This window comes from Oncorhynchus keta, chromosome 18 (genome assembly GCF_023373465.1).
Source record: "Oncorhynchus keta strain PuntledgeMale-10-30-2019 chromosome 18, Oket_V2, whole genome shotgun sequence".
NCBI lineage: Eukaryota > Metazoa > Chordata > Actinopteri > Salmoniformes > Salmonidae > Oncorhynchus > Oncorhynchus keta.
The window spans coordinates 30,562,314-30,588,485 of NC_068438.1; the positions used below are offsets into that span (position 1 = coordinate 30,562,314).

The 26,172-nt window shown below is 43.5% G+C and overlaps 1 protein-coding gene across 3 annotated transcripts in view; it reads left to right on the plus strand.

Annotated features, from left to right (window-relative positions):
- Positions 1-26,172, plus strand: part of LOC118371086 (chloride channel protein 2-like) — a 214,633-nt gene that overhangs the window by 56,192 nt on the left and 132,269 nt on the right. For all 3 annotated transcript variants that reach the window (XM_052467885.1, XM_052467887.1, XM_052467886.1), the window contains exon 2: positions 2,392-2,545. In XM_052467885.1, coding sequence (XP_052323845.1) covers positions 2,392-2,545 — 154 coding nt within the window. The remainder of the gene's footprint in view (positions 1-2,391; positions 2,546-26,172) is intronic.

Below are 26,172 nucleotides of genomic sequence, written 5' to 3' on the forward strand. Positions count from 1 at the left end.
GGGCCGGTTGTTCTGCCTGATACAGTCCTATACACTGTAGATAGGGCCTGTTGTTCTGCCTGATACAGTCCTATACACTGTAGATAGGGCCTGTTGTTCTGCCTGATACAGTCCTATACACTGTAGATAGGGCCTGTTGTTCTGCCTGATACAGTCCTATACACTGTAGATAGGGCCTGTTGTTCTGCCTGATACAGTCCTATACACTGTAGATAGGGCCTGTTGTTCTACAGTCCTATACACCTGATACAGTCCTATACACTGTAGATAGGGCCTGTTGTTCTGCCTGATACAGTCCTATACACTGTAGATAGGGCCTGTTGTTCTGCCTGATACAGTCCTATACACTGTAGATAGGGCCTGTTGTTCTGCCTGATACAGTCCTATACACTGTAGATAGGGCCTGTTGTTCTGCCTGATACAGTCCTATACACTGTAGATAGGGCCTGTTGTTCTGCCTGATACAGTCCTATACACTGTAGATAGGGCCTGTTGTTCTGCCTGATACAGTCCTATACACTGTAGATAGGGCCTGTTGTTCTGCCTGATACAGTCCTATACACTGTAGATAGGGCCTGTTGTTCTGCCTGATACAGTTACACTGTAGATGTTGTTCTGCCTGATACAGTCCTATACACTGTAGATAGGGCCTGTTGTTCTGCCTACAGATACAGTCCTATACACTGTAGATAGGGCCTGTTGTTCTGCCTGATACAGTCCTATACACTGTAGATAGGGCCTGTTGTTCTGCCTGATACAGTCCTATACACTGTAGATAGGGCCTGTTGTTCTGCCTGATACAGTCCTATACACTGTAGATAGGGCCTGTTGTTCTGCCTGATACAGCTATACACTGTAGATAGGGCCTGTTGTTCTGCCTGATACAGTCCTATACACTGTAGATAGGGCCTGTTGTTCTGCCTGATACAGTCCTATACACTGTAGATAGGGCCTGTTGTTCTGCCTGATACAGTCCTATACACTGTAGATAGGGCCTGTTGTTCTGCCTGATACAGTCCTATACACTGTAGATAGGGCCTGTTGTTCTGCCTGATACAGTCCTATACACTGTAGATAGGGCCTGTTGTTCTGCCTGATACAGTCCTATACACTGTAGATAGGGCCTGTTGTTCTGCCTGATACAGTCCTATACACTGTAGATAGGGCCTGTTGTTCTGCCTGATAGTCTGATACAGTCCTATACACTGTAGATAGGGCCTGTTGTTCTGCCTGCCTGATACACTGTAGATAGTCCTATACACTGTAGATAGGGCCTGTTGTTCTGCCTGATACAGTCCTATACACTGTAGATAGGGCCTGTTGTTCTGCCTGATACAGTTCTGCCTGATACAGTCCTATACACTGTAGATAGGGCCTGTTGTTCTGCCTGATACAGTCCTATACACTGTAGATAGGGCCTGTTGTTCTGCCTGATACAGTCCTATACACAGGGCCTGTTGTTCTGCCTACAGTCCTATACACTGTAGATAGGGCCTGTTGTTCTGCCTGATACAGTCCTATACACTGTAGATAGGGCCTGTTGTTCTGCCTGATACAGTCCTATACACTGTAGATAGGGCCTGTTGTTCTGCCTGATACAGTCCTATACACTGTAGATAGGGCCTGTTGTTCTGCCTGATACAGTCCTATACACTGTAGATAGGGCCTGTTGTTCTGCCTGATACAGTCCTATACACTGTAGATAGGGCCTGGGCCTGTAGATGCCTGATACAGTCCTATACACTGTAGATAGGGCCGGTTGTTCTGCCTGATACAGTCCTATACACTGTAGATAGGGCCTGTTGTTCTGCCTGATACAGTCCTATACACTGTAGATAGGGCCTGTTGTTCTGCCTGATACAGTCCTATACACTGCAGATAGGGCCTGTTGTTCTGCCTGATACAGTCCTATACACTGTAGATAGGGCCTGTTGTTCTGCCTGATACAGTCCTATACACTGTAGATAGGGCCTGTTGTTCTGCCTGATACAGTCCTATACACTGTAGATAGGGCCTGTTGTTCTGCCTGATACAGTCCTATACACTGTCGATAGGGCCTGTTGTTCTGGCTGAATGTTGAACTTTTGTTGCTCACATATCCACAAAAATAGTTGGATTACATAATGAAAAAAGTTTGACTGCAGGATTTAATATGCAGCATTGATGCAATAATGTTGTCGGTCTGATCGAGGCCTTAGACTGCCATTACAATGTGCCAGTGTGACTCATTCTGTCTAGAACCTCTACAGTATGTGTAAGTAAACTAGTGTTGTAGTAAGTAGGCTAGTCTAGTGTGATACCCAGTACTTGTTGTAAGTACATGGCATGTTTTGTATATGTTTATGTGTGTGTTACCTACTCCTTAATAATCCTTTCTGTGTGTTCTTCCAGATGTATGGTCGCTACACACAGGAGCTGGGGGTGTATGCTAAAGAAGAGGCAGCTCGCCTGAGGGAAGAGGGGGGACGGAGGCGCTCGGTCACAGAACGCTCACGCTCCCTGGAACTCCTTGAGTACGACAAGGGCCGCTGCGCCAAGTGTCGCAGTGAGTACCGACCAACACTGACCACTGAAGCTGACCGGGTTGTAACCAGACCGTATTCTCTGACCAGGTCTTTCTCTGTTTCTTACTGTGAAACAAGTCTCACCTTTCCCAGATACAATGTTGTTACATTTTTACTAGGGTTACACATTTTGGGGACTATTCAGAGGTGGAAACATTCCGTGGGAATTAACGGGAATATATGGGAATTACCGGGAATATATGGGAATTAATGTAAATATATGCACATTAATATTAATACAGTTTAAATGTAGATGTTTTTTGCATTGGATATATTTACCATATCATATGGAGACAAATCTTTTACCTTATGATAAGTAGACATAATTGCAAATGATAAAATCCTTCCAATAGAATTTTTTAAAATTAAATTGTTTTACGAATTGAACTAATTAAATGAGTTGACTCTTCACATGGGATGATTTTACCGAACAACAAAAGAAAGGGAACATTGAATGATTCCCAATGATCCACCGCATCTTCCAAAAACGTTTTCAACATACATCTGTAAAATGATAGTCTAGCAACTAAAGCTTTGGTTGTCTTCCTCTCAAATCAAATCAAACCAAAATCAAATGACATTTTATAAGTCACATGCACCAAATACAACCTTACAGTGAAATACTTACTTACGAGCCCCTAACCAACAGTGCACTTTCAAAAATACAGATAAGAATAAGAGATAAAAGTAACAAGTAATTAAAGAGCCTCAGTAAAAAATAACAATATACAGTTGAAGTCGGAAGTCTACATACACCTTTGCCTCATACACCTCATTACGGCACACACCTGTCACCATCTTTACACGCACCTGCGTGTCGACTCACCTGGACTCCATCACTTCCCTGATTATCTTCCCTTTTATATACAGTTGAAATTGGAAGTTTACATACACCTTAGCTAAAAACATTTGAACTCAGTTTTTCACAATTCCTGACATTTAAACCTAGTAAAAATCCCCTGTCTTAGGTCAGTTAGGATCACCACTTTATTGTAAGAATGTGAAATGTCAGAATAATAGTAGAGAAAATTATTTATTTCAGATTTTATTTCTTTCATCACATTCCCAGTGGGTCAGAAGTTTACATACACTCAATTAGTATTTGGTAGCATTGCCTTTAAATTGTTTAACTTGAGTCAAATGTTTTGGGTAGCCTTCCACAAGCTTCCCACAATAAGTTGGGTGAATTTTGGTCCATTCCTCCTGATTTGGAACCGTGCTTCACGGTTAGGATGGTGTTATTCGGCTTGCAAGCGTCCCCCCTTTTCCTCCAAACATAACGATGGTCACTATGGCCAAACAGTTCTATTTTTGTTTCATCACCAAGGACATTTTTCCAAAAAGTACGATCTTTGTCCCCATGTGCAGTTGCAAACCGTAGTCTGGCATTTTTATGGTATTGGAGCAGTGGCTTCTTCCTTGCTGAGCGGCCTTTCAGGTTATGTCAATATAGGACTCATTTTACTCTGGATATAGATACTTTTGGGATTGATTTGCACTTTTCGCACCAAAGTACGTTCATCTCTAGGAGACAGAACGCGTCTCCTTCCTGAGCGGTGTGATGGCTGCATGGTCCCGTGGTGTTTATACTTGCGTACTATGGTTTGCACAGATGAACGTGGTACGTTCAGGCATTTGGAAATTGCTCCCAAGGATGAACCAGACTTGTGGAGGTCTACAATTCTTTTTCTGAGGTCTTGGCTGATTTCTTTTGATTTCCTCATGATGTCAAGCAAAGAGGCACTGAGTTTGAAGTACGGCCTTGAAATTCATCCACAGGTACACCTCCAATTGACTCCAAGCTGTTTAAAGGCACAATCAACTTAGTGTATGTAAACTTCTGACCCACTGGAATTGCGATACAGTGAAATGTAAGTGAAATAATCTGTCTGTAAACAATCGTTGTAAAAATTACTTGTGTCATGCTCAAAGTAGATGTCCTAACTGACTTGCTAAAACTATAGTTTGTTAACATGAAATTTGTGGAGTGAAATGTACGTACATTTCTGACTTCAACTGTATACAGGGGGGTGCCGGTACAGAGTCAATGTGCGGGGGCACCGGTTAGTTGAGGTAGTATGTACATGTAGGTAGAGTTAATTAAAGTGACTATGCATAGATGACATCAGAGAGTGGCAGTGGTGTGGAGAGGGGGGATGCAAACAATCAGGGTAGCCATTTGACTAGATGTTCAGGAGTCTTATGGCTTGGGGGTGGAAGCTGTTTTGGAAGCCTCTTGGACCTAGACTTGACGCACCACTACCACTTGCCGTGCAGTAGCAGAGAGAACAGTCTATGACTAGGGTGGCTAGAGTCTTTGACAATTTTTAGGGCCTTCCTCTGACACGCCTGCCATAGAGGTCCTGGATTGCAGGAAGCTTGGCCCCAGTGATGTACTGGGCCGTTCACACTACCCTCTGTAGTGCCATGCGGTCGGAGGCCGAGCAGTTGCCATACCAGGCAGTGATGTCACCCAGTCAGGATGCTCTCGATGGTGCAGCTGTAGAACCTTTAAGGATCTGAGGACCCAAATCTTTTCAGCCTCCTGAGGGGGAATAGGTTTTTTCATGCCCGCTTCACGACTGTCATGGTGTGCTTGGAACATGTTAGATTGTTGGTGATGTGGACGCTCTCAACCTGCTCCACTGCAGCCCCGTCGATGGGAATGGGGGCATGCTCGGTCCTCTTTTTCCTGTTGTCCACAATCATCTCCTTTGTCTTGATCACGTTGAGGGAGAGGTTGTTGTCCTGGCACCACACGGCCAGGTCTCTGACCTCCTCCCTATAGGCTGTCTCGTTGTTGTCGGTGATCAGGCCTACCACTGCTGTGTCATTGTCAAATTTAATGATGGTGTTGGAGTCCTGCCTGGCAGAGCAGTCATGAGTGAACAGAGTGTACAGGAGGGGGCTGAGCACGCACCCCTGAGGGGCCCTTGTGTCAATTTTCCAACCCTTGTATTGGTCAGCTTGTTGCGTGCTTTGGTGTATGTGTTCCCAAACAAGGACCTGTTGCTCTCTGAGGCAGCTGATGTTGGTGGGATTTGGAGGATGATGGAGGCAACAGGGGAAAGAGCCTCAGATCCGCAAAGTCCCTTCCACCAGGTGGCTGATGAGATATGTTGGCACGACTGCCATATTGCATCTCCATCCCAAAGCCCTTGCTTGGAAGTGTACTTCGCCAGACTGCCAACCAGGCCAAGGTGGTGAGACACGGTAGTGATGACACCATAGGCCTTTCTGATCTCTGCACCAGACAGGATGCTCTTGCCAGCATACTTGGGGTCCAACATGTATGCTGCGGTGTTTATGGGCTTCAGGAAGAAGTCTTCATGCTTTTTGATGTATTTCAGAACTGCAGTTTCCTCTGCTTGGAGCAACAGTGAAGTGGGCAGGGCAGTACAGATTTATTCTCTTACATCTGCAAGCAGAGTCTGAACATCAGACAGGATGGCATTGTCTCCCTCAATCAAGTAGCAATGGCTACTGCTATAGGTTTCAGGAGTTTCAGGCTGCTTACCACTCTATTCCAAAATACATCATCCAGGAGGATCCTCTTGATGGGACTGTCCATATCAGCAGACTGATTAGTCATTTCTTGGAGAGACTCCTTCCCCTCCAGGAGACTGTCAAACATGATGACAACACAACTCCAACAAGGTGTTGCTGGGCAGCTTCAATGTGGTGCTTTTATTCTTTTCACTTTGCTTGGTGAGGTAGAGTGCTGCTGTAACTTGACCCTTCACATGCCTAACCATTTCCTTGGCTCTTTTGTAGTGTTTTCAGTGTCATGATGTCCTTGAGGAGCAGATTCAATGCATGAGCAGCACAGCCAATGGGTGTGATGTGAGGGTAGGACTCCTCCACTTTAGACCAAGCAGCCTTCATGTTCGCAACATTTTCTGTCAGAAGTGCAAATACCTTCTGTGGTCCAAGGTCATCGATGACTGCCTTCAGCTCATCTGCAATGTAGAGACCAATATGTCTGTTGTCCCTTGTGTCTGTGCTCTTGTATAATACTGGTTGAGGGGTGGAGATGATGTAGTTATTATTATTATTGTCACGGTTTTCATGTGGTGAAGGAGAGTCGGACCAAACTGCAGCGCGTATATTGTCATCCATGTTTATTTACACAACGTAACACGAATCCAAAACACAAACTCTACAAAACAATAAACATAGTGAAAACCAAAACAGCCTTAACTGGTGCAAACTAACACAGACTAAGGACATCAAGACACTCAGGACAATCACCCACAATACAACCAAAGAATATGGCTGCCTAAATATGGCTCCCAATCAGAGACAACGATAAACACCTGCCTCTGATTGAGAACCACTTCAGACAGCCATAGACTCTCCTAGAACACCCCACTAAGCTACAATCCCACTAAGCTACACACCACATACAAAAACCCATGTCACACCCTGGCCTGACCAAATACATAAAGAAAAACACAAAATACTTCGACCAGGGCGTGACAATTATTCCTTGCCCACGAACATTCGACCACCCATCAGAGATAATTGCAATGAAGTCTGCTTTCTCTATGATTTGCTTGACCTTCACTTGAACTCTGTTGAACTTTGCATCCAGCAAATGAGTAGATAAAGCATGTCTGGTTGGAGGGGTGTATGCTGGGCAAAGAACATTCAGAAATCTCTTCCAATACACATTGCCTGTGAGCATCAGTGGTGAACCAGTTTCATACATTTACATTTACATTACATTTAAGTCATTTAGCAGACGCTCTTATCCAGAGCGACTTACAAATTGGTGCAAACACCTATGACACCTCATACACAGCTCTAACAAGACATTCATCTGCATTTCTCTGACTACGTTCCTCCAATGAGTCAAAACAAATTCTGATTCCAGAAGGACCATGAGATGTTGCTATCGATAAGGTGTCTGATTCATCATTTTCACCTCGAATAGAAGTAGAGGTTGCTTCTTGTGAGAGCTGAGCGAACTTTATGCACTTGGTCAGATGATTCTGCATCTTTGTTGTATTCTTCACTTATGATTTGGCACAGTATTTGCAAATTTACACAGCTTTTCCTTCTACATTAGCTGCAGTGAAATGTCCACACATCATGTGGCATTTTTTTTTAAATGGTTAAAAAAAACAAATATAATTCCATGGACAGATTAATGGTTAAGCAGTTAGATTAAACAACTTATTTGTAAGATAACTGTTTTAAAATGAAACATGTATGAAACAGCTGAATTAACACTCCTCAGTTAGAAGGCTCAAGCAAGCTAAAATCCACATGGTAGCAAAAACTAACCATTCATAAATGGTTAAGAAGTTAGAAATTATTTAAACGCACTACGCTCTAGGCACCCAGTATTGTAAACCAAATTTACCATGTAGTCCTTGGCTCAGACAGTGTAGTTGTGTGGGCTCAATAGCATCTCATTAGTGTGCAAGATCTTGAGAATCAGCTGTACATGTGATGGAAGAGTACACTGTGCATGCAGAGGGTTGCATTTCCATTGAATTGGGGATAATTTAACCAAAATATGCCACAAGACCTATAATTGCCTTATGTGTATCCCACGAAAAAAGGTTCACTGTTATAATCTGATGTTTTTGATTAATTTAAGCAAAATTCTTAAAATTCCCGGGTTTAACTTCCCATGAGAAATTTCTGTGAATTTACCGGAAAGATCCGACTGTTTGCAACCCTAATTGTTACCAACAAAAGACAACTGGAGAGCATTGTAAGAAGGGATTTGAGGAAAGAGCTTTGGAGTGCTTTTGCAGTCAGTGTATGAATGTCCATGTGTGTTTGCATGTACGTGTGTGTGTGTGTGTGTGTGTGTGTGTGTGTGTGTGTGTGTGTGTGTGTGTGTGTGTGTGTGTGTGTGTGTGTGAGTGTGAGTGTGTGTGTGTGTGTGTGTGTGTGTGTGTGTGTGAGTGTGAGTGTGAGTGTGAGTGTGAGTGTGAGCGAGAGCGAGAGCGAGAGCGAGAGCGAGAGCGAGAGCGAGAGCGTGTGCGTGTGTGTGTTGTTGATGGTGATAATAGTGGTTGTGTTTGGGTGACTGAAAGGGACATCTCCACTGTGTACAAGGACACTCTTTGTACTGGGACACCAAACAAGACGCCACAACAGTCTAAATGCTACAGGGGGTTTAACCGGGGGTCCGCGGAGGTACTGCAGGGGGTCTAGAAAGAAATGACACTACCAGTAAAACGTTTGGACACACCTATTCATTCAAGGGTTTTTCTTTATTTTTACTATTTTCTACATTGTAGAATAATTGTGAAAATATCAAAACTATGAAATAACACATATGGAATCATGTAACCAAAACAAAGTGTTAAACAAATCAAAATATATTTTGAGATTCTTCAAAGTAGCCACCCTTTGCCTTGATGACAGCTTTGCACACTGTGTTTTGGTTAACTTTCTAGCTAATAGGCTATGTTAGAGTTTACACTTCCTCTTCCAATTATAATGTAGGGAATTCAAAATAATGAAAAACTATCTACCAAATATATTCATCTCTGGGTCCCTGGTCAAGAAAAAGTTGAAGACCCCTGTAGGGCTGGGTGATATATCAAATTCATTTCAATGTACTGTATGTTTTAGCGTGAATTTCGAAATGCCTGTATCGCCAGAATCAAGTTTTATTTCTTCCGTTTTTATGAGAGTTTGTCCGTTTGTTCTCATGTTGTCTTTCTGGTCGGTTTCCTGTCCTCCTTCTGGGCTGGGTGCACCTTCCCACTCATACACCAAGTCCCTCCCCTTGCTGACATTTACAACAATGAACAAGAAAGACCACTTCTTTCTCTCTGACAAGCAGTTTAAACTCGCTATTTGCATTTGAGGTTTGGTCCATCAGAATTGGTCATATGAACACTGAAACACATTGAGACATTATTTTACTGTAATAGAAGACTTAACCTTTCTAACCATAACCTTTTTGTGTATCAACTCCCAAAATGTACAGAGAGCAGACCCTACTAAAGTGAGAGTATCGATGACAGTACCGCTAGCAGCATTTTAGCCACAGACTTAACTGTCTAGTGTGTGTTTTATAAATGTGCAATGAGCATAAAAATATGCATTTATATAATTAATTGGCATTTCAATCTGAGAAAAAAGCTTATTCTTATCCAGCGAGGCCACTTAATTTCAACATCTAGGCAAAGAGGACAGGTTAGTATGGTGTTTAAACAGTTGGAGACAGACAGGGTGTGTGCATAACAGTTCAACAGTTCTACCTTGTTAGCTAGCTAATGGATCCAAGTTGGCTAGACTTGAATATAAAGATTAGCTGGGTATTTCACTTGCACGTGGGCTTGTGCCTGAGATTGTTTGAGACCTGTGTTCATTTTCTATAATGCCTGCAACAAGAAGTTGGTCATTATTAGTGGGGATGTGCCTTGTGAATGGTTCTGGTAAATTTGTTTACAAAAAGGCTATTTTCATAGACTGGCATGCAAACTAGATCAGTGAAAGCAGGTTAAACTATTTTGAAAGATAATGACGTTATTAGTGAGTGAGTCTTATGGTAGTGGAAGACTTTAGCCTTTGTACAGTATAATTTCACAAGCACTGAATTCATTAGCTTATTGATGACTGTTTTGAAATGCAGTGTATTGATTTTTAATTGTGCAACAAAGCTTGTTTGGAGAAAACATAGAAACAAATGGAGATATACAATGAGTGTACAAAACATTATGAACTAATCTTTCCATGACATAGACTGACCAGGTGAATCCAGGTGAAGGCTAGGATCCCTTGCTGATGTCACTTGTTAAATCCACTTCAATCAGCGTAGATGAAGGGGAGGAGATTAAAGAAGGACTTTTAAGCCTTGAGACAATTGAGGCATTATGTATGTGCGCCATTCAGAGGAGGAATGGGCAAGACAAAATATTTAAGTGCCTTTGAACAGGGTATGGTAGTAGGTGCCAGGCGCACCAGTTTGTGTCAAGAACTGCAACGCTGCTGGGGTTTTTCACGCTCTACAGTTTCCCGTGTGTATCAAGAATGGTCCTCCACCCAAAGGACATCCAGCCAACTTGACACAACTGTGGGAAGCATTGGAGTCAACATGGGCCAGCATCACTGTGGAATGCTTTCAACACCCTGTAGAGTCCATGCCCCAATGAATTGAGGCTTTTCTGAGGGCAAAAGGGGATCAACTCAATTTTAGGATGAAGTTCTTAATGTTTTGTGCATGCAGTGCATACTGTGAATGAGTCATAAGTTAGAAAAAATGTAGATATGATTTATAGGCCATATCGCCCAGCCATAGACCCATGCTACAAGGGATTAGGTGTCACATGTTAAATTTGTTCCAGGTGATACATCTGTGACATTCAAATGCAGTTCATGTCTTTGGACAATCAGGTGTGTCTTGTGCATGTTCATGAGCTCAGGACTAATAGAGCAGGGCAGTTGACATGGAAATATTTGTTTACACTACACACATTACCAAAACAGCAGAAAACTCCTATTTGTGCATGTCAGAGTTCAGTCCCATATCCCAGCTCATTACATGTGAATGGAGGGCCCTCTACTGTTAATACCTGCTCATTGCAATTTGTTTCCCTTTCAAATCAAATCAAATCAAATTGTATTTGTCACATACACATGGTTAGCAGATGTTAATGCGAGTGTAGCGAAATGCTTGTGCTTCTAGTTCCGACAATGCAGTGATAACCAACAAGTAATCTAACTAACAATAAGGGGATAAAGAATATGTACGTACATAAGGATATATGAATGAGTGATGGTACAGGGCAGCATATAGTAGATGGTATCGAGTACAGTATATACATATGAGATGAGTATGTAGACAAAGTAAACAAAGTGGCATAGTTAAAGTGGCTAGTGATACATGTATTACATAAGGATGCAGTCGATGATATAGAGTACTGTATATACGTATGCATATGAGATTAATAATGTAGGGTAAGTAACATTATATAAGGTAGCATTGTTTAAAGTGTGTGTGTGTGTGTGTGTGTGTGTGTGTGTGTGTGTGTGTGTGTGTGTGTGTGTGTGTGTGTGTGTGTGTGTGTGTGTGTGTGTGTGTGTGTGTGTGTGTGTGTGTGTAAGGCTGAACATCTGAAATACTGCAAGAGAAGTTGAGGGAGATGTGTGTGTGCGGGTGTGCGTGCTTCTCAGCTCCCATCTCAGTGATTCGTTCCCGGTGTTGTGGCTGCATAGTGTTGACTCAGCCATAGCTATCTCTCACCCTCCCTTCAACCTCACACCCCTCTGTTTTGATCGGGGACATGATGCAACTGATGAATTCTTCATTCCCAGTTAACACCAGATATCTTCCATGTAGACTCTGACTTTTCCCCTGGAATGACAATAAGGGAACACACACACACACACACACACACACACACACACACACACACACACACACACACACACACACACACACACACACACACACACACACACACACACACACACACACACACACACACACACACACTGCTCTGTTCTGTGATGGAGGTAGGTGGTTTGTTCTGTCATTGTGTGTCAACACTCCACTCTAACGCGACAAAAGACACCTCTGCCTAGCTCGGCAGAATCTCTGTTTTCATTATTGCTTGCGTTCTCACAAGAACACATACACGCACACACATTTTCTTTCTAGGATACACACACTCTCTCTTCCTCACACACACACACACACACACACACGCGCGCGCACACACACACACACACACGAACACACACGCACGCACGCACGCACACACACACACACACGGATATAGATGTTGCTCATTGATTTCCTCCTGGTAAATTAAGCTGAATGTTGTAGCAGTGTCTCTCCCCTCATCACACTGTTCCATCCTAGTGCTCCTGGGAGGCATGTGTGTGTGTGTTGATGAGCTGCAGTGACGGGCCACTGTCTATGCGACAGCTCTATACTACAGATAGACAATTACACACACCGAGGCTATCTAGGGGAGAACGTTTGGTAATGACGTTTTTTAGAACAATGCAGCATGGATCATTTCTTCAAATGAGCATTATTTCAAGAGCACACTGAACCCCAGTCAATCAGATGTTACTTCTACATGGCACATTTTACAAGTACATTCTATCGCAAAAGGAGTCTTGCTATAATAAATGATAACTGTAGTGGAAGGGTTGCTATTGCATGGATATCCCAGCAGGGGGCAGAGTTGAGCTATAGAACCAGAGATAAAGAGCAGGAAGATGGAGAGAGGAACTTATGTTTGAAAAAGAGAAACGGAGGGAGAGTGAGGCTGAAATATATAGGCTGGTTCTGTGTTACATTACGTTACGAGCAATACAGGGTGAAATCTCAACCACAGAGGTTTGGTTACGGTCGCTAGGTTTGGTTACGATTGCTATTCTCTGGGTTTCTCTCTTTTGACATTATTAGGATAATTTGATAGTTTGATTTTGTCTTATTTGACTGTTTTACTAATAAAAAGTTCACAACAGATTTAATTCCGTTCATTATTTTAGGACATTTTGGAGATGTAATGAAAAGCGACAAGTTCGAGGCCATCCACTCCAGACTGAGGTTAAGAGAGGGAGATATTTCAATAGTGGTTACACAAGTATGTTCGGTGCACACTTTGTGTGTGTGCGTGTGAAATATTCAGAGACGAGTCCACTGGACTAACCTTCACAACACACACACTAGGAGAGTCAGAAACCTTCACTCTCTTTCACATATTTTCCTGGTGGAACACTCGGGACCCCATGCTGGGGGGTTTGGAAGGAGGGGGTCACAGGGATCTGTCTGTAGCCCAGTGTGTGTGGGGGGGTGACAGGCCTCAGGGTGCTGTCACTCACTCCTGCTGCTATTGATGTAACATGTTCCCAAGAGGGTACATCATGCTACGACACGCACACACACCATCTGCAGCTGTTTTTCTCAGAGGAATGACACTGTTCTGTCTTTCTCTACACATCTCCATCTCTCCTCTCCCCCCTCTCTCAATTCAAATTCAAGGGGCTTTATTGGCATGGGAAACATACAGTACCAGTCAAAAGTTTGGACACACCTACTCATTCAAGGGTTTTTCTTTATTTTGTCAATATTCTACATTGTAGAACAATAGTGAAGACATCAAAACTATGAAATAACACATATATAATCGTGTAGTAACCAAAAAAGTGTTAAACATATCAAAATATTGTCACGTTCTGACCATAGTTCTGGTATTTTATTCTTTATTTTAGTCTGGTCAGGGCGTGAGTTGGGGTTGGCAGTCTATGTTCGTTTTTCTATGATTTTCTATTTCTGTGTTTGGCCTGATATGGTTCTCAATCAGAGGCAGCTGTCAATCATTGTCCCTGTATGAGAACCATATTTAGGTAGCCTGTGGTCTATTGTGTTTTGTGGGTGGTTATTTTCAGTCTTTGTGTGTCTGCACCAGACAGAACTGTTTCGGTTGTTTCTTAGTTGTTTTTGTTATTCAGTGTTCAGTTTTGATTTATTAGATAAGATGAACACTAACCACGCTGCGTTTTGGTCCTCTCCTTCTTCCACCCAAGACGGCCGTTACAAAATATATTTTACATTTGAGATTCTTCAAAGTATCCACCCTTTGCCATGACTACAGATTTTCAAACTCTTGGCATTCTCTCAACCAGCTTCATGAGGTAGTCACCTGGAATGCATTTCAATTAACAGGTGTGCCTTGTTAATTTGTGGAATTGATTTTCTTCTTAATGCATTTGAGCCAATCAGTTGTGTTGTGACAAGGTAGGATTGATAGACAGGAGATATCCCTATTTGGTAAAAGTTGAAGTCCATATTATGGCAAGAACAGCTCAAATAAGCAAAGATAAACTAATAATAATAATAATATATGCCATTTAGCAGACGCTTTTATCCAAAGCGACTTACAGTCATGTGTGCATACATTCTACGTATGGGTGGTCCCGGGAATCGAACCCACTACCCTGGCGTTACAAGCACCATGCTCTACCAACTGAGCTACAGAAGGACCATCATTACTTTAAGACATGAAGGTCAATCAATGCGTAACATTTCAAGAACTGTCAAAGTTTCTTCAAGTGAAGTCGCAAAAACCATCAAGCGCTATGATGAAACTGGCTCTCATGAGGACTGCCACAGGAAATAATGACCCAAAACACACCTCCAGGCTGTGTAAAGGCTATTTGACCAAGAAGGGGAGTGATGGAGTGCTTCATTAGATGACTTGGCCTCCACAATCATCTGACCACAACCCAATTGAAATGGTTAGGGATGAGTTGGACTGTAGAGTGAACAAAAAGCAGCCAACAAGGGCTCAGCATATGTGGGAACTCCTGAAAGACTGTTAGAAAAGCATTTCAGGTGAAGCTGGTTGAGAGAATGCCAATAGTGTGCAAAGCTGACATTGAGGCAAAGGGTGGCTACTTTGAAGAATCTCAAATATAAAATATATATTTGTTTAACACTTTTGTGGTTACTACATTATTCCATATGTGTTATTTCATAGTTTTGATGTCTTCACTATCATTCTACCATGTAGAGAATAGTAAAAATCATGAAAAACCCTTGAATGAGTCGGTATGTCCAAACTTTTGACTGGTACTGTATGTTTACATTGCAAAAGCAAGTGAAATAGATAATAAACAAAAGTGAAATAAACAATAAACAATGAACAGTAAACATTATACTCACAAAAGTTCAAGACATTTTAGCTGTCATATTACATATATAGAGAGTGTTGTAACTATGTGCAAATAGTTCAACTACAAAAGGGAAAATAAATAAACATAAATATGGGTTGTATTTACAATGGTGTTTGTTCTTCATTGGTTGCCCTTTTCTTGTGGCAACAGTTCACAAATCTTGCGGCTGTGATAGCACACCGTGGTCTCTCTCTCTCTGCCCCATCTCGCTCTCGCTCTTCTCGCCCTTACTCTCCCCACTATCTCTCTCTCCCTACTGTCTCTCTCACTCTCTCCCCCTCTCTTTTTCTCTCCCTCTTTCTCTCCCCCTCCCTCTCTCTGCCCCCCCCTGTCTCTCTCACACTCCGTCTCCTTCTCTCTCACTCCTCTCCTCTGCCCTTTCTTTCCCCTTCTCTCTCTCTCAGACCCTCTCCCTTGCTCTCACCCCCTTCTCTCCCTCCTCTCTCTCTCCCTTCTCTCCCGCCTCTCTCTCTCTCTCTCTCTCTCTCTCTCTTTCTTTCTTTCTCTCTCTCTCCCCTATCTCTCTATCTGCCCCTCCCCCTCTATCCCACTCTCCCCCTCTCTCTTCCTCTCTCTCCCACTTTCGCTCTCTCGCTCTCACCCCCTTTTGCTCTCTCCCCTTTTTCTCTCGCTCTCTCTCCCCCTTTCACTCTTGCTCTCTCACCCCCTTTCGTTCTCACTCCCCTGTCTCTCTCTCTCTCGCTCCCCTTTCGCTCTCACTTTCTCCCCCTTTCACTCTTTCGATCTTTCTGTCTCCCCTTCTCTCTCTCTCTCTCGCTCCCCTTCTCTCTCCCCCTTTCGCTCTCGCTCTCTCTCCCCCTTTCGCTCTCACACTCTCCCCCTTTCGCTCTCACACTCTCCCCCTTTCGCTCTCTCCCCCTCTCTCTCCTTCCCTTCCTTCCATCTTACTTCTCTCTCCCACTTCACTCTCGCTTTCCCCCTACTCTCTCACTCTCCTACTCCCTATTTCTCTCCCGCCCTCCCTCTTCTCAGTGCCTAGGGGGGTCAGTATGTTATTTAATTGGTTCCAAGAACACACACACACACAGGCACACACAAGTTTTTCCCTGCAACAGGTATGATGTCAGTAGGAGCGTTGCATGGCGCCACACGTCACCATGGATACTAGCTGGCGCCAGCCCTCCTTCTCCCCGTCTCTCTGTGGTCATCCATCCATCCCTCCCTCAGTCCCCCCTCTTCTTACCATCCCTTGCTGCATTTCTTTGTCTGTCCTCTTTTTGTCTCCTTCTCTGGTCCATCTCCTCTGGGTGGTGTGGTGAAAGGCATTCTGGGATAGACTGGCTACTGAAGAGGCTGATGGGGCCTGGCAGGAGATGGACAAATGGGTTGTCATGGGAACAAACAATATGACATGGCTATGCTGCTGTCACATGTGGCACCACCTGCATCACATAGCATTGCCATGCCAACCCCAGATGAACTACGGAGGTTTTTGGCTAAAATGTCCTGGTACTGGGTAAAGTTTCTGATGCCATTGACCTTAACAAGGGCCACAGGACCAGTGGAAGCAAAACAGTCCCATAACATCAAAGATCCACCACCATATTTTACAGTAGGTATATGGTTTGTCATGGAATTATTGTAATCAAAAGGAGAGACTTTTAGAGTTCTTCAAAACAATAACACTTTATTGTTTAATTACTGCAGTAATGGAGCTGGTTGGTAATCACCCCTGGAGGTGATCACTGAGAACTCTAACGAGCGGATTTGAGCCACAGAATTTTATAGCAAAGTCCATCATCCTGGATGTTCATAACAAACAACAGATGTATGGAATGGGTCACAAGGTTACTAATAATTCACAGCAAACAGTATCTGCTGTAAATACTGTCCTCATTGTGTAGAGACCAGGGTCTGGCCCCCTAACTCTATACTGGAGCCATCTCCCCCTGGTACCCCAGTACAGAAACATTAACTCATGCTATGGAATGTGGCATCACCCAAAGACATCATAAATCTTCTGTCAGTGTTAAATCTCCCAGATGCCCACTTTCAGTTCACACAGACACAATAGCATTATAAGAACCCTCTATTATGTTGCATAAAACAACCACTTGATGCAATAACAACATTATAACATCATCTTGTAATTTCTGTTCTGACAGGTTATTTTCTGCGAATTATTCTTATTTTCAATGTGAAACTCACCGCCGGTGTGCATGGCCAAAGAGATGTATTTTCATGTCTTCAACAAATGTAAATGCCTGCAGTTTGATAAACGGCATTGGCATTTGGATTGGAACCTGTGCTATGGTCAGATGAAAATGGAGCTCTTTGGCTGTGCACACAAGTGGTGGGTTTGGCGTCTGATAAAAGGAGTACTTGTTCAATAATATTTCTCTTAGCAATTGTATTAGTATAAAATAATAGAATTTCCCAAATTTATTTTGCATACAATATAGCTCAGCATTTGTATTATTTATCTTAGACAGTATTTTTTTCTAATCTTTATCAAGGGTGCCAATCATTTTGGACCTGACTGTATGTGCGTGGTGAGAGAGAACCAATATTTTGCTCTGCTTTGACAGAATTCTCAGCTCTGCTAAACCATCGTCTCTCACCATCATTATGTCATCACCATCGACGATAGACGATACCATCACAATATCGCCCAACTCTAGAGTGTGTGTGTGTGTGTGTGTGTGTGTGTGTGTGTGTGTGTGTGTGTGTGTGTGTGTGTGTGTGTGTGTGTGTGTGTGTGTGTGTGTGTGTGTGTGTGTGTGTGTGTGTGTGTGTGTGTGTGTGTGTGTGTGTGTGTGTGTGTGTGTGTGTGGACAGTTACTTTCTAGTGTTCTAGGTGTAGTGTTTCTAAACACAAACACATGCTGTATTCAGTGGTGGAAAAAGTACCCAACTGTCATACTTGAGTAAAAGTAAAGATACCTTAATAGAAAATGACTCAAGTAAAAGTAAAAGTCATCCAGTAAAATTATACTTGACTAAAAGTCTAAAAGTATTTGGTTTAAAGTATACTTAAGTATCAAAAGTAAAAGTATACATCATTTCAAATTCCAATCCAGATGGCACCATTGTCTTGTTTTTTAAAATTTACGGAAAGCCAGGGGCACACTCCAACACTCAAACATAATTTACAAACAAAGCATTTGTGTTTAGTGAGTCCGCCAGATCAGAGGCAGTAGGGATGACCAGGGATGTTCGGTTGAATTTGACTATTTTCCTGTCCTGGGAAGCATTCAAAATGTAAAAAAGTACTTTCGGGTGTCAAGGAAAATGTACCGAGTAAAAAGTACAATATGTAGTGAAGTAAAAGTAGTCACAAATATAAATAGTAAAGTAAAATACAGATACCCCAAAAATCTACTGAAGTAGTACTTTAAAGTATTTTTTACTAAAGTACTGTACACCACTGGCTGTACTGTAGACAACCATCAAGTCCCAGAATTCCAGAGTTTCCACCTGATATTTCTCAGCACTGTTGACAAATGAAACTTCCTTTACCCTTATTTGAGGGCTTCTCTTTCTTTTAGGTCAACATGTTGTTGTTTTTCGCTCTCTAAAAACGGTCTCATAACTTTGAGTTGTTAATGCCAATGCTTAGTCAGTCATGCTCTTAAGACACCATGGTGTTTTGTCCATTTTTTAAATTCATACTACACACACACACACACGCACATGCACACACACACACACACACACACACACACACACACACACACACACACACACACACACACACACACACACACACACACACACACACACACACACACACACACACACACACACACACACACTTTCATGTGAAACACATAGCTGTGTCCTGTCAGTCTGTCGGATGCCATGCTGACGCATTGTGGGGGTGTGTGTACGTCATTCACATTCACCTGCTGGCCAAGTCAGGAACACACACAGGTAACCAAGGGGACTAGGGCCTGTGAATGAGGTGATCAATATTTGATTCAGTGCCACTGGAGCAGAGGTGTCTGCTGTGATATTCACCTGCTGTCGTAGCACAGTGTCCTATTGCCATACACTCACTGGCTGTGCAACTTAGCAACTCAAAAAGTGAACTGAGCCAAAACGGCCACCCCTATAGCTATAGACTGGTGGGTTACTTAGCAACTGGTGGGTTACTTTACAATCAAAGGATTGTTGACAACATGTAAACTATATTTCCTCTTCAAATCTTTATTGAAAACATAAATATATTTCTTCCCCGCCCTCCTTTCTTTTCCTCCCTTATTTTTTCTCTCCTTCCTTTCCCTCCCTCCTTTCTTTCCCTTTCCCTCCTTTCTTTTTCTTTCTCTCTCTCCCTCCTTTCTTTCTTCCCCCCTTCATTTCCTTCCCTCCCTCCCCCTTCTTCCTCTCCCTTCCTCCTTCATTTCCCTCCTTTCTTTCCCTACCTCCTTTATTTCATCCTCCTTCCTTTCCCTCCCTCCTTTCTTTCTTTCCCTCGCTTCTTTTTTTCTATCCCTTCCTCCTTTCTTTCCCCTCCTTTCTTTCTTTCTTTCTTTCTTTCTTTCTTTCTTTCTTTCTTTCTTTCTTTCTTTCTCTCATTCCTTTCTTTCACTCCTTAATTTCTTCCCAACCCCCTTTCTTTCCCTCCCTCCTTTATTTATTTTCTTTCTTTCTTTCCCTCCCTCCTTTATTTATTTTCTTTCTTTCTTTCCCTCCCTCATTTATTTTCTTTCATCCCTTCCTTTCCCCTTTCCCTCCTTTCTTTATTTTCCTCGTTCCTTTCCCTCCTTCCTTTCCCTCCCTCCCTTTCTTTCCCTCCCTCCCTCCCTCCCTCCCCCTCCCTCCCTCCCTCCCTCCCTCCCTCCCTCCCTCCCTTTCTTTCTATCCCTCCCTCCCTCCTTTCTTTCTTTCTTTCTTTCTTTCTTTCTTTCTTTCTTTCTTTCCCTCCTTTCTTTCCATCCCTCCCTCCTTTCTTTCTTTCCTTTCCCTCCTTTCTTTCTTTCTTTCTTTCTTTCTTTCCCTTGTTCCTTTCCATCCTTTCTTTCTTTCTTCTCTCCTTCTTTTCTTTCTCACCCTCCTTCATTTATTTCCAGCCCTCCCTCCCTCCTTCCTTTCCCTCCCTCCCTCCCTCCCTCCCTCCCTCCCTCCCTCCCTCCCTCCCTCCCTCCCTCCCTCCCTCCCTCCCTCCCTCCCTCCATCCTTTCATACCCCCCTCCTTTCTTACCCCCCTCCTTTCTTTCCATTCCTCCTTTCTTTCCCTTCTATCTTTCTTTCTTTCCCTCCCTTTTTTTCCCTCGTTCCTTTCCCTCCCTCCTTTATTTTTCCCTCCCTCCTTTCTTTCCTCCCCCCTCCCTTCTTTCCCTCCCTCCCTCTCTCCTCCCTCCTTTCCCTCCCCCTTTCTTCCTTCCCTCACCTCTCTCTACTAGTCTATGTTTATTCTCACCCCCTTACTCTCCTCAACTCTCCTGTCTTCACCCCACTGTTCTTCTCTGCTTTCCATCCTGTCTGTGATACATCTCTTCTCCCTCCTTCTCCCTCTCTCCTTATCAGATGAATATAATCTGTCTATTTCTTTCTGCAGAAGAGGAGAGAGGGAGTAGAGGAGAGCAACATGTTTGCTGACGGGAGGGTTGTTGATGCATTATTCTGTTTGTTCCTTCTCTCTCTGTCTCTCCCTCCATCCTTCACCCTGAGCCCCTGTTCCTGAGTTATTGCACTCTAATCACCAATGAGCTGAGAGCTTCACACACTGACTGGCCAAGCCACACACACACACACACACTTTCTCCTCATCTCAAACTTTCTGCTTTCCCACTGTAAAGATTGCTCCCACTCCTCCAACTCCCTGCCTGTCCTCTCCTCTCTATTATAAAGTTTGTTCAGTTTTGACATTACCAGTACACTAATATTATATAGTAGATGTACTGTGTGAATTGATTGAGCTAGTGTCCCGTAATGAGGTGTTTGTGTATGTGCACAGGACAGACGGAATACTATACAGGACAGACGGAATACTGAGTCTTGTGCTAAAGTTTTTTTTAAACCTGTGTGTGTGCATGCATGCATTATAATGTCCAGTGATTAGATTATTGAAGTTTTTTATTTTAATCATTTGTCATTATTATTGCTCTAGAACATGTTTCTATCCCTCTCTCCATCCCTCGCCTACATACACACACCTCTGTATGACTCATCCTGTGTGAGGGTGCTAGTGTGTGTGTGCTAGCGTGTGTTTCTGTCCCCACTTGTAGCATACAACCCTTAGTGTGTTTATGAGTTTGTGCTTTGCAGTGTCTTAATTGGGCACTCTCATTGTGAATAGCTTATATATAGAGTGTAGTTCTACTCTGCCATGACACAATATTGAACTCCCTCCCTCTCTTGCAGTATCGCTGATTTGCTTTCTCTCTTCTCCTTTCTCTCTACCTCTCCCTCTCTTGCGGTATTTCTCTCTCAATTCCTCTCTCTACCTCTTTCTATCACTCACTCCCTTCCTCTTTGTTCTCTCTTGCCATATTGCGCCTTTGTCTCCCCTCTTCTGATCCTCTCTCTTCTCTCCCTCTGTCTTTGTTTACATTTTAGTCATTTAGCAGATGCTCTTATCAAGAGCGAAATACAGTTAGTGCAAATCAAATCAAATTTTCTTTGTCACATACACATGTTTAGCAGATGTTAATGCGAGTGTAGCGAAATGCTTGTGCTTCTAGTTCTCGACAATATAGTAATAACCAACGAGTAAACTAACCTAACAATACCGCAACTACTACCTTATACACACAAGTGTAAAGGGATAAAGAATATGTACATAAAGATATATGAAAGGGTGATGGTACAGAACAGAATAGGCAAGATGCAGTAAATGGTATAGCATACAGTATATACAGTGGGGCAAAAAAGTATTTAGTCAGCCACCAATTGTGCAAGTTCTCCCACTTAAAAAGATGAGACAGGCCTGTAATTTTCATCATAGGTACACTTCAACTATGACAGACAAAATGAGAAAAAAAAATCATGAAAATCACATTGTAGGATTTTTTATGAATTTATTTGCAAATTATGGTGGAAAATAAGTATTTGGTCAATAACAAAAGTTTATCTCAATACTTTGTTACATACCCTTTGTTGGCAATGACAGAGGTCAAACGTTTTCTGTAAGTCTTCACAAGGTTTTCACACACTGTTGCTGGTATTTTGGCCCATTCCTCCAAGCAGATCTCCTCTAGAGCAGTGATGTTTTGGGGCTGTTGCTGGGCAACACGGACTTTCAACTCCCTCCAAAGATTTTCTATGGGGTTGAGATCTAGAGATTGGCTAGGCCACTTCAGGACCTTGAAATGCTTCTTACGAAGCCACTCCTTCGTTGCCCGGGCGGTGTGTTTGGAATCATTATCATGCTGAAAGACCCAGCCACGTTTCATCTTCAATGCCCTTGCTGATGGAAGGAGGTTTTCACTAAAAATCTCACGATACATGGCCCCATTCATTCTTTCCTTTACACGGATCAGTCGTCCTGGTCCCTTTGCAGAAAAACAGCCCCAAAGCATGATGTTTCCACCCCCATGCTTCACAGTAGGTATGGTGTTCTTTGGATGCAACTCAGCGTTCTTTGTCCTCCAAACACGACAAATTTAGTTTTTACCAAAAGGTTCTATTTTGGTTTCATCTTACCATATGACATTCTCCCAATCTTCTTCTGGATCATCCAAATGCTCTCTAGCAAGCTTCAGACGGGCCTGGACATGTACAGGCTTAAGCAGGGGGACACGTCTGGCACTGCAGGATTTGAGTCCCTGGCGGCGTAGTGTGTTACTGATGGTAGGCTTTGTTACTTTGGTCCCAGCTCTCTGCAGGTCATTCACTAGGTCCCCCCGTGTGGTTCTGGGATTTTTGCTCACCGTTCTTGTGATCATTTTGACCCCACGGGGTGAGATCTTGCATGGAGCACCTGATCGAGGGAGATTATCAGTGGTCTTGTATGTCTTCCATTTCCTAATAATTGCTCCCACAGTTGATTTCTTCAAACCAAGCTGCTTACCTATTGCAGATTCAGTCTTCCCAGCCTGGTGCAGGTCTACAATTTTGTTTCTGGTGTCCTTTGACAGCTCTTTGGTTTGGCCATAGTGGAGTTTAGAGTGTGACTGTTTGAGGTTGTGGACAGGTGTCTTTTGTACTGATAACAAGTTCAAACAGGTGCCATTAATACAGGTAACGAGTGGAGGACAGAGGAGCCTCTTAAAGAAGAAGTTACAGGCCTGTGAAAGCCAGAAATCTTGCTTGTTTGTAGGTGACCAAATACTTATTTTCCACCATAATTTGCAAATAAATTCATTAAAAATCCTACAATGTGATTTTCTTGATTTATTTTTCTAATTTTGTCTGTTATAGTTTAAGTGTACCTATGATGAAAATTACAGGCCTCTGTCATCTTTTTAAGTGGGAGAACTTGCATTGGTGGCTGACTAAATACTTTTTTGCCCCACTGTACATATGAGATGAGTAATGTAGGGTATATAAACATAAAGTGGCATAGTTTAAAGGATCAATTTTTCCATCAATTTCCATCAATTTCCATTATTAAAGTGGCTGGAGTTGAGTCAGTATGTTGGGAGCAGCCACTCAATGTTAGTGGTGGCTGTTTAACAGTCTGATGGCCTTGAGATAGAAGCTGTTTTTCAGTCTCTCGGTCCCTGCTGTGATGCGCCTGTACTGACCTCGCCTTCTGGATGATAGCGGGGTGACCAGGCAGTGGCTCGGGTGGTTGTTGTCCTTGATGATCTTTATGGCCTTCCTGTGACATCGGGTGGTGTAGGTGTCCTGGAGGGCAGGTAGTTTGCCCCCGGTGATGGGTTGTGCAGACCTCACTACCCTCTGGAGAGCCTCACAGTTGTGGGCGGAGCAGTTGCCGTACCATGCGGTGATACAGCCCGACACGATGCTCTCGATTGTGCATCTCTAGAAGTTTGTGAGTGCTTTTGGTGTCAAGCCAAATTTCTTCAGCCTCCTGAAGTTGAAGAGGCGCTGCTGCGCCTTCTTCACATGGCTGTCTGTGTGCGTGGACCAATTCAGTTTGTCCCTGATGTGTACGCAGAGGAACTTAAAACTTACTACCCTCTCCACTACTGTCCCGTCGATGTGGATAGGGGGGTGCTCCCTCTGCTGTTTCCTGAAGTCCACAATCATCTGCTTTGTTTTGTTGACGTTGAGTGTGAGGTTATTTTCCTGACACCACACTCAGAGGGCCCTCACCTCCTCCCTGTAGGCCGTCTCGTCGTTGTTGGTAATCAAGCCTACCACTGTAGTGTCATCCGCAAACTTGATGATTGAGTTGGAGGCGTGCATGGCCACGCAGTTGTGGGTGAACAGGGAGTACAGGAGAGGGCTCAGAACGCACCCCTGTGGGGCCCCAATGTTGAGGATCAGCGGGGTGGAATGTTGTTACCTACCCTCACCACCTGGGGGCAGCCCGTCAGGAAGTCCAGTACCCAGTTGCACAGGGCGGGGTCGAGACCCAGGGTCTCGAGCTTGATGACGAGTTTGGAGGGTACTATGATGTTAAATGCTGAGCTGTAGTCGATGAACAGCATTCTCACATAGGTATTCCTCTTGTCCAGATGGGTTAGGGCAGTGTGGTTGCGATTGCGTCGTCTGTGGACCTACTGGGGTGGTAAGAAAATTGGAGTGGGTCTAGGGTGTCAGGTAGGATGGAGGTGATATGGTCCTTGACTCGTCTCTCAAAGCACTTCATGATGACGGAAGTGAGTGCTACTGGGCGGTAGTCTTTTAGCTCAGTTACCTTAACTTTCTTGGGAACAGGAACAATGGTGGCCCTCTTGAAGCATGTGGGAACAGCAGACTGGGATAAGGATTGATTGAATATGTCCGTAAACACACCAGACAGCTGGTCTGCGGATGCTCTGAGGATGCAGCTGGGGATGCCATCTGGGCCTGCAGCCTTGCGATGGTTAACGCGTTTAAATGTTTTACTCACGTCGGCTGCAGTGAAGGAGAGTCCCCAGGTCTTAGTAGCGGGCCGTGTCAGTGGCACTGTATTGTCCTCAAAGCGATTAAAAAAGTTATTTAGTCTGTCTGGGAGCAAGACATCCTGGTCCGCGACGGGGCTGGTTTTCTTTTTGTAATCCGTGATTGACTGTAGACCCTGCCACATCCCTCTTGTGTCTGAGCCGTTGAATTGCGACTCTACTTTGTTTCTATACTGACACTAAGCTCGTTTGATTGCCTTGCGGAGGGAATAGCTACACTGTTTGTATTCGGTCATGTTTCCGATCACCTTGCCCTGGTTAAAAGCAGTGGTTCAGGCTTTCAGTTTCGCGCGAATGCTGCCCTCAATCCACGGTTTCTGGTTTGGGAATGTTTTAATAGTTGCTTTGGGTATAGCATCGCCGATGCACTTTCTAATGAACTCGCTCACCGAATCAGTGTATTCGTCAATGTTGTTGTTGGACGCAATGCGGAACATATCCACGTGATCGAAGCAGTCTTGAAGCGTAGAATCAGATTGGTCGGACCAGCATTGAACAGACCTGAGCGCGGGAGCTTCTTTTATTTTAGTTTCTGTCTGTATCTGCACAGTTAGTGCATTCATCTTTAGATGGTTAGGTGGGACAACCACATATCACAGTCATAGTAAGTAAATGTTTTCTCAATAAAGTAGCTATCAGCAGTCAGACCTAGTAAAGGAGAAAAGAGTCAAGTGTGAGCGTTAGTTTGGGGGGGGGGATGTGGGATTATTTGAGATACTCTTTGAAGAGGCAGAGTTTCAGATATTTTGGGGAGATGGGCAGGGATTCTGCTATCCTAGCTTCAAGCTGGTTCCACCATTGGGGTGTCAGGACCGAGAAGCGTTTGGACTGGGCTCTGCACTGGCTGCTCAGCAGTTTTAGAATTAATTTGCTCTATTGGTTTTTAAATCAATCTGAGTACCCCAATACATGTCAGACATGCTTTTAAGTTATGTACCCAGTATGTCCCTCAGGTCCTCTGG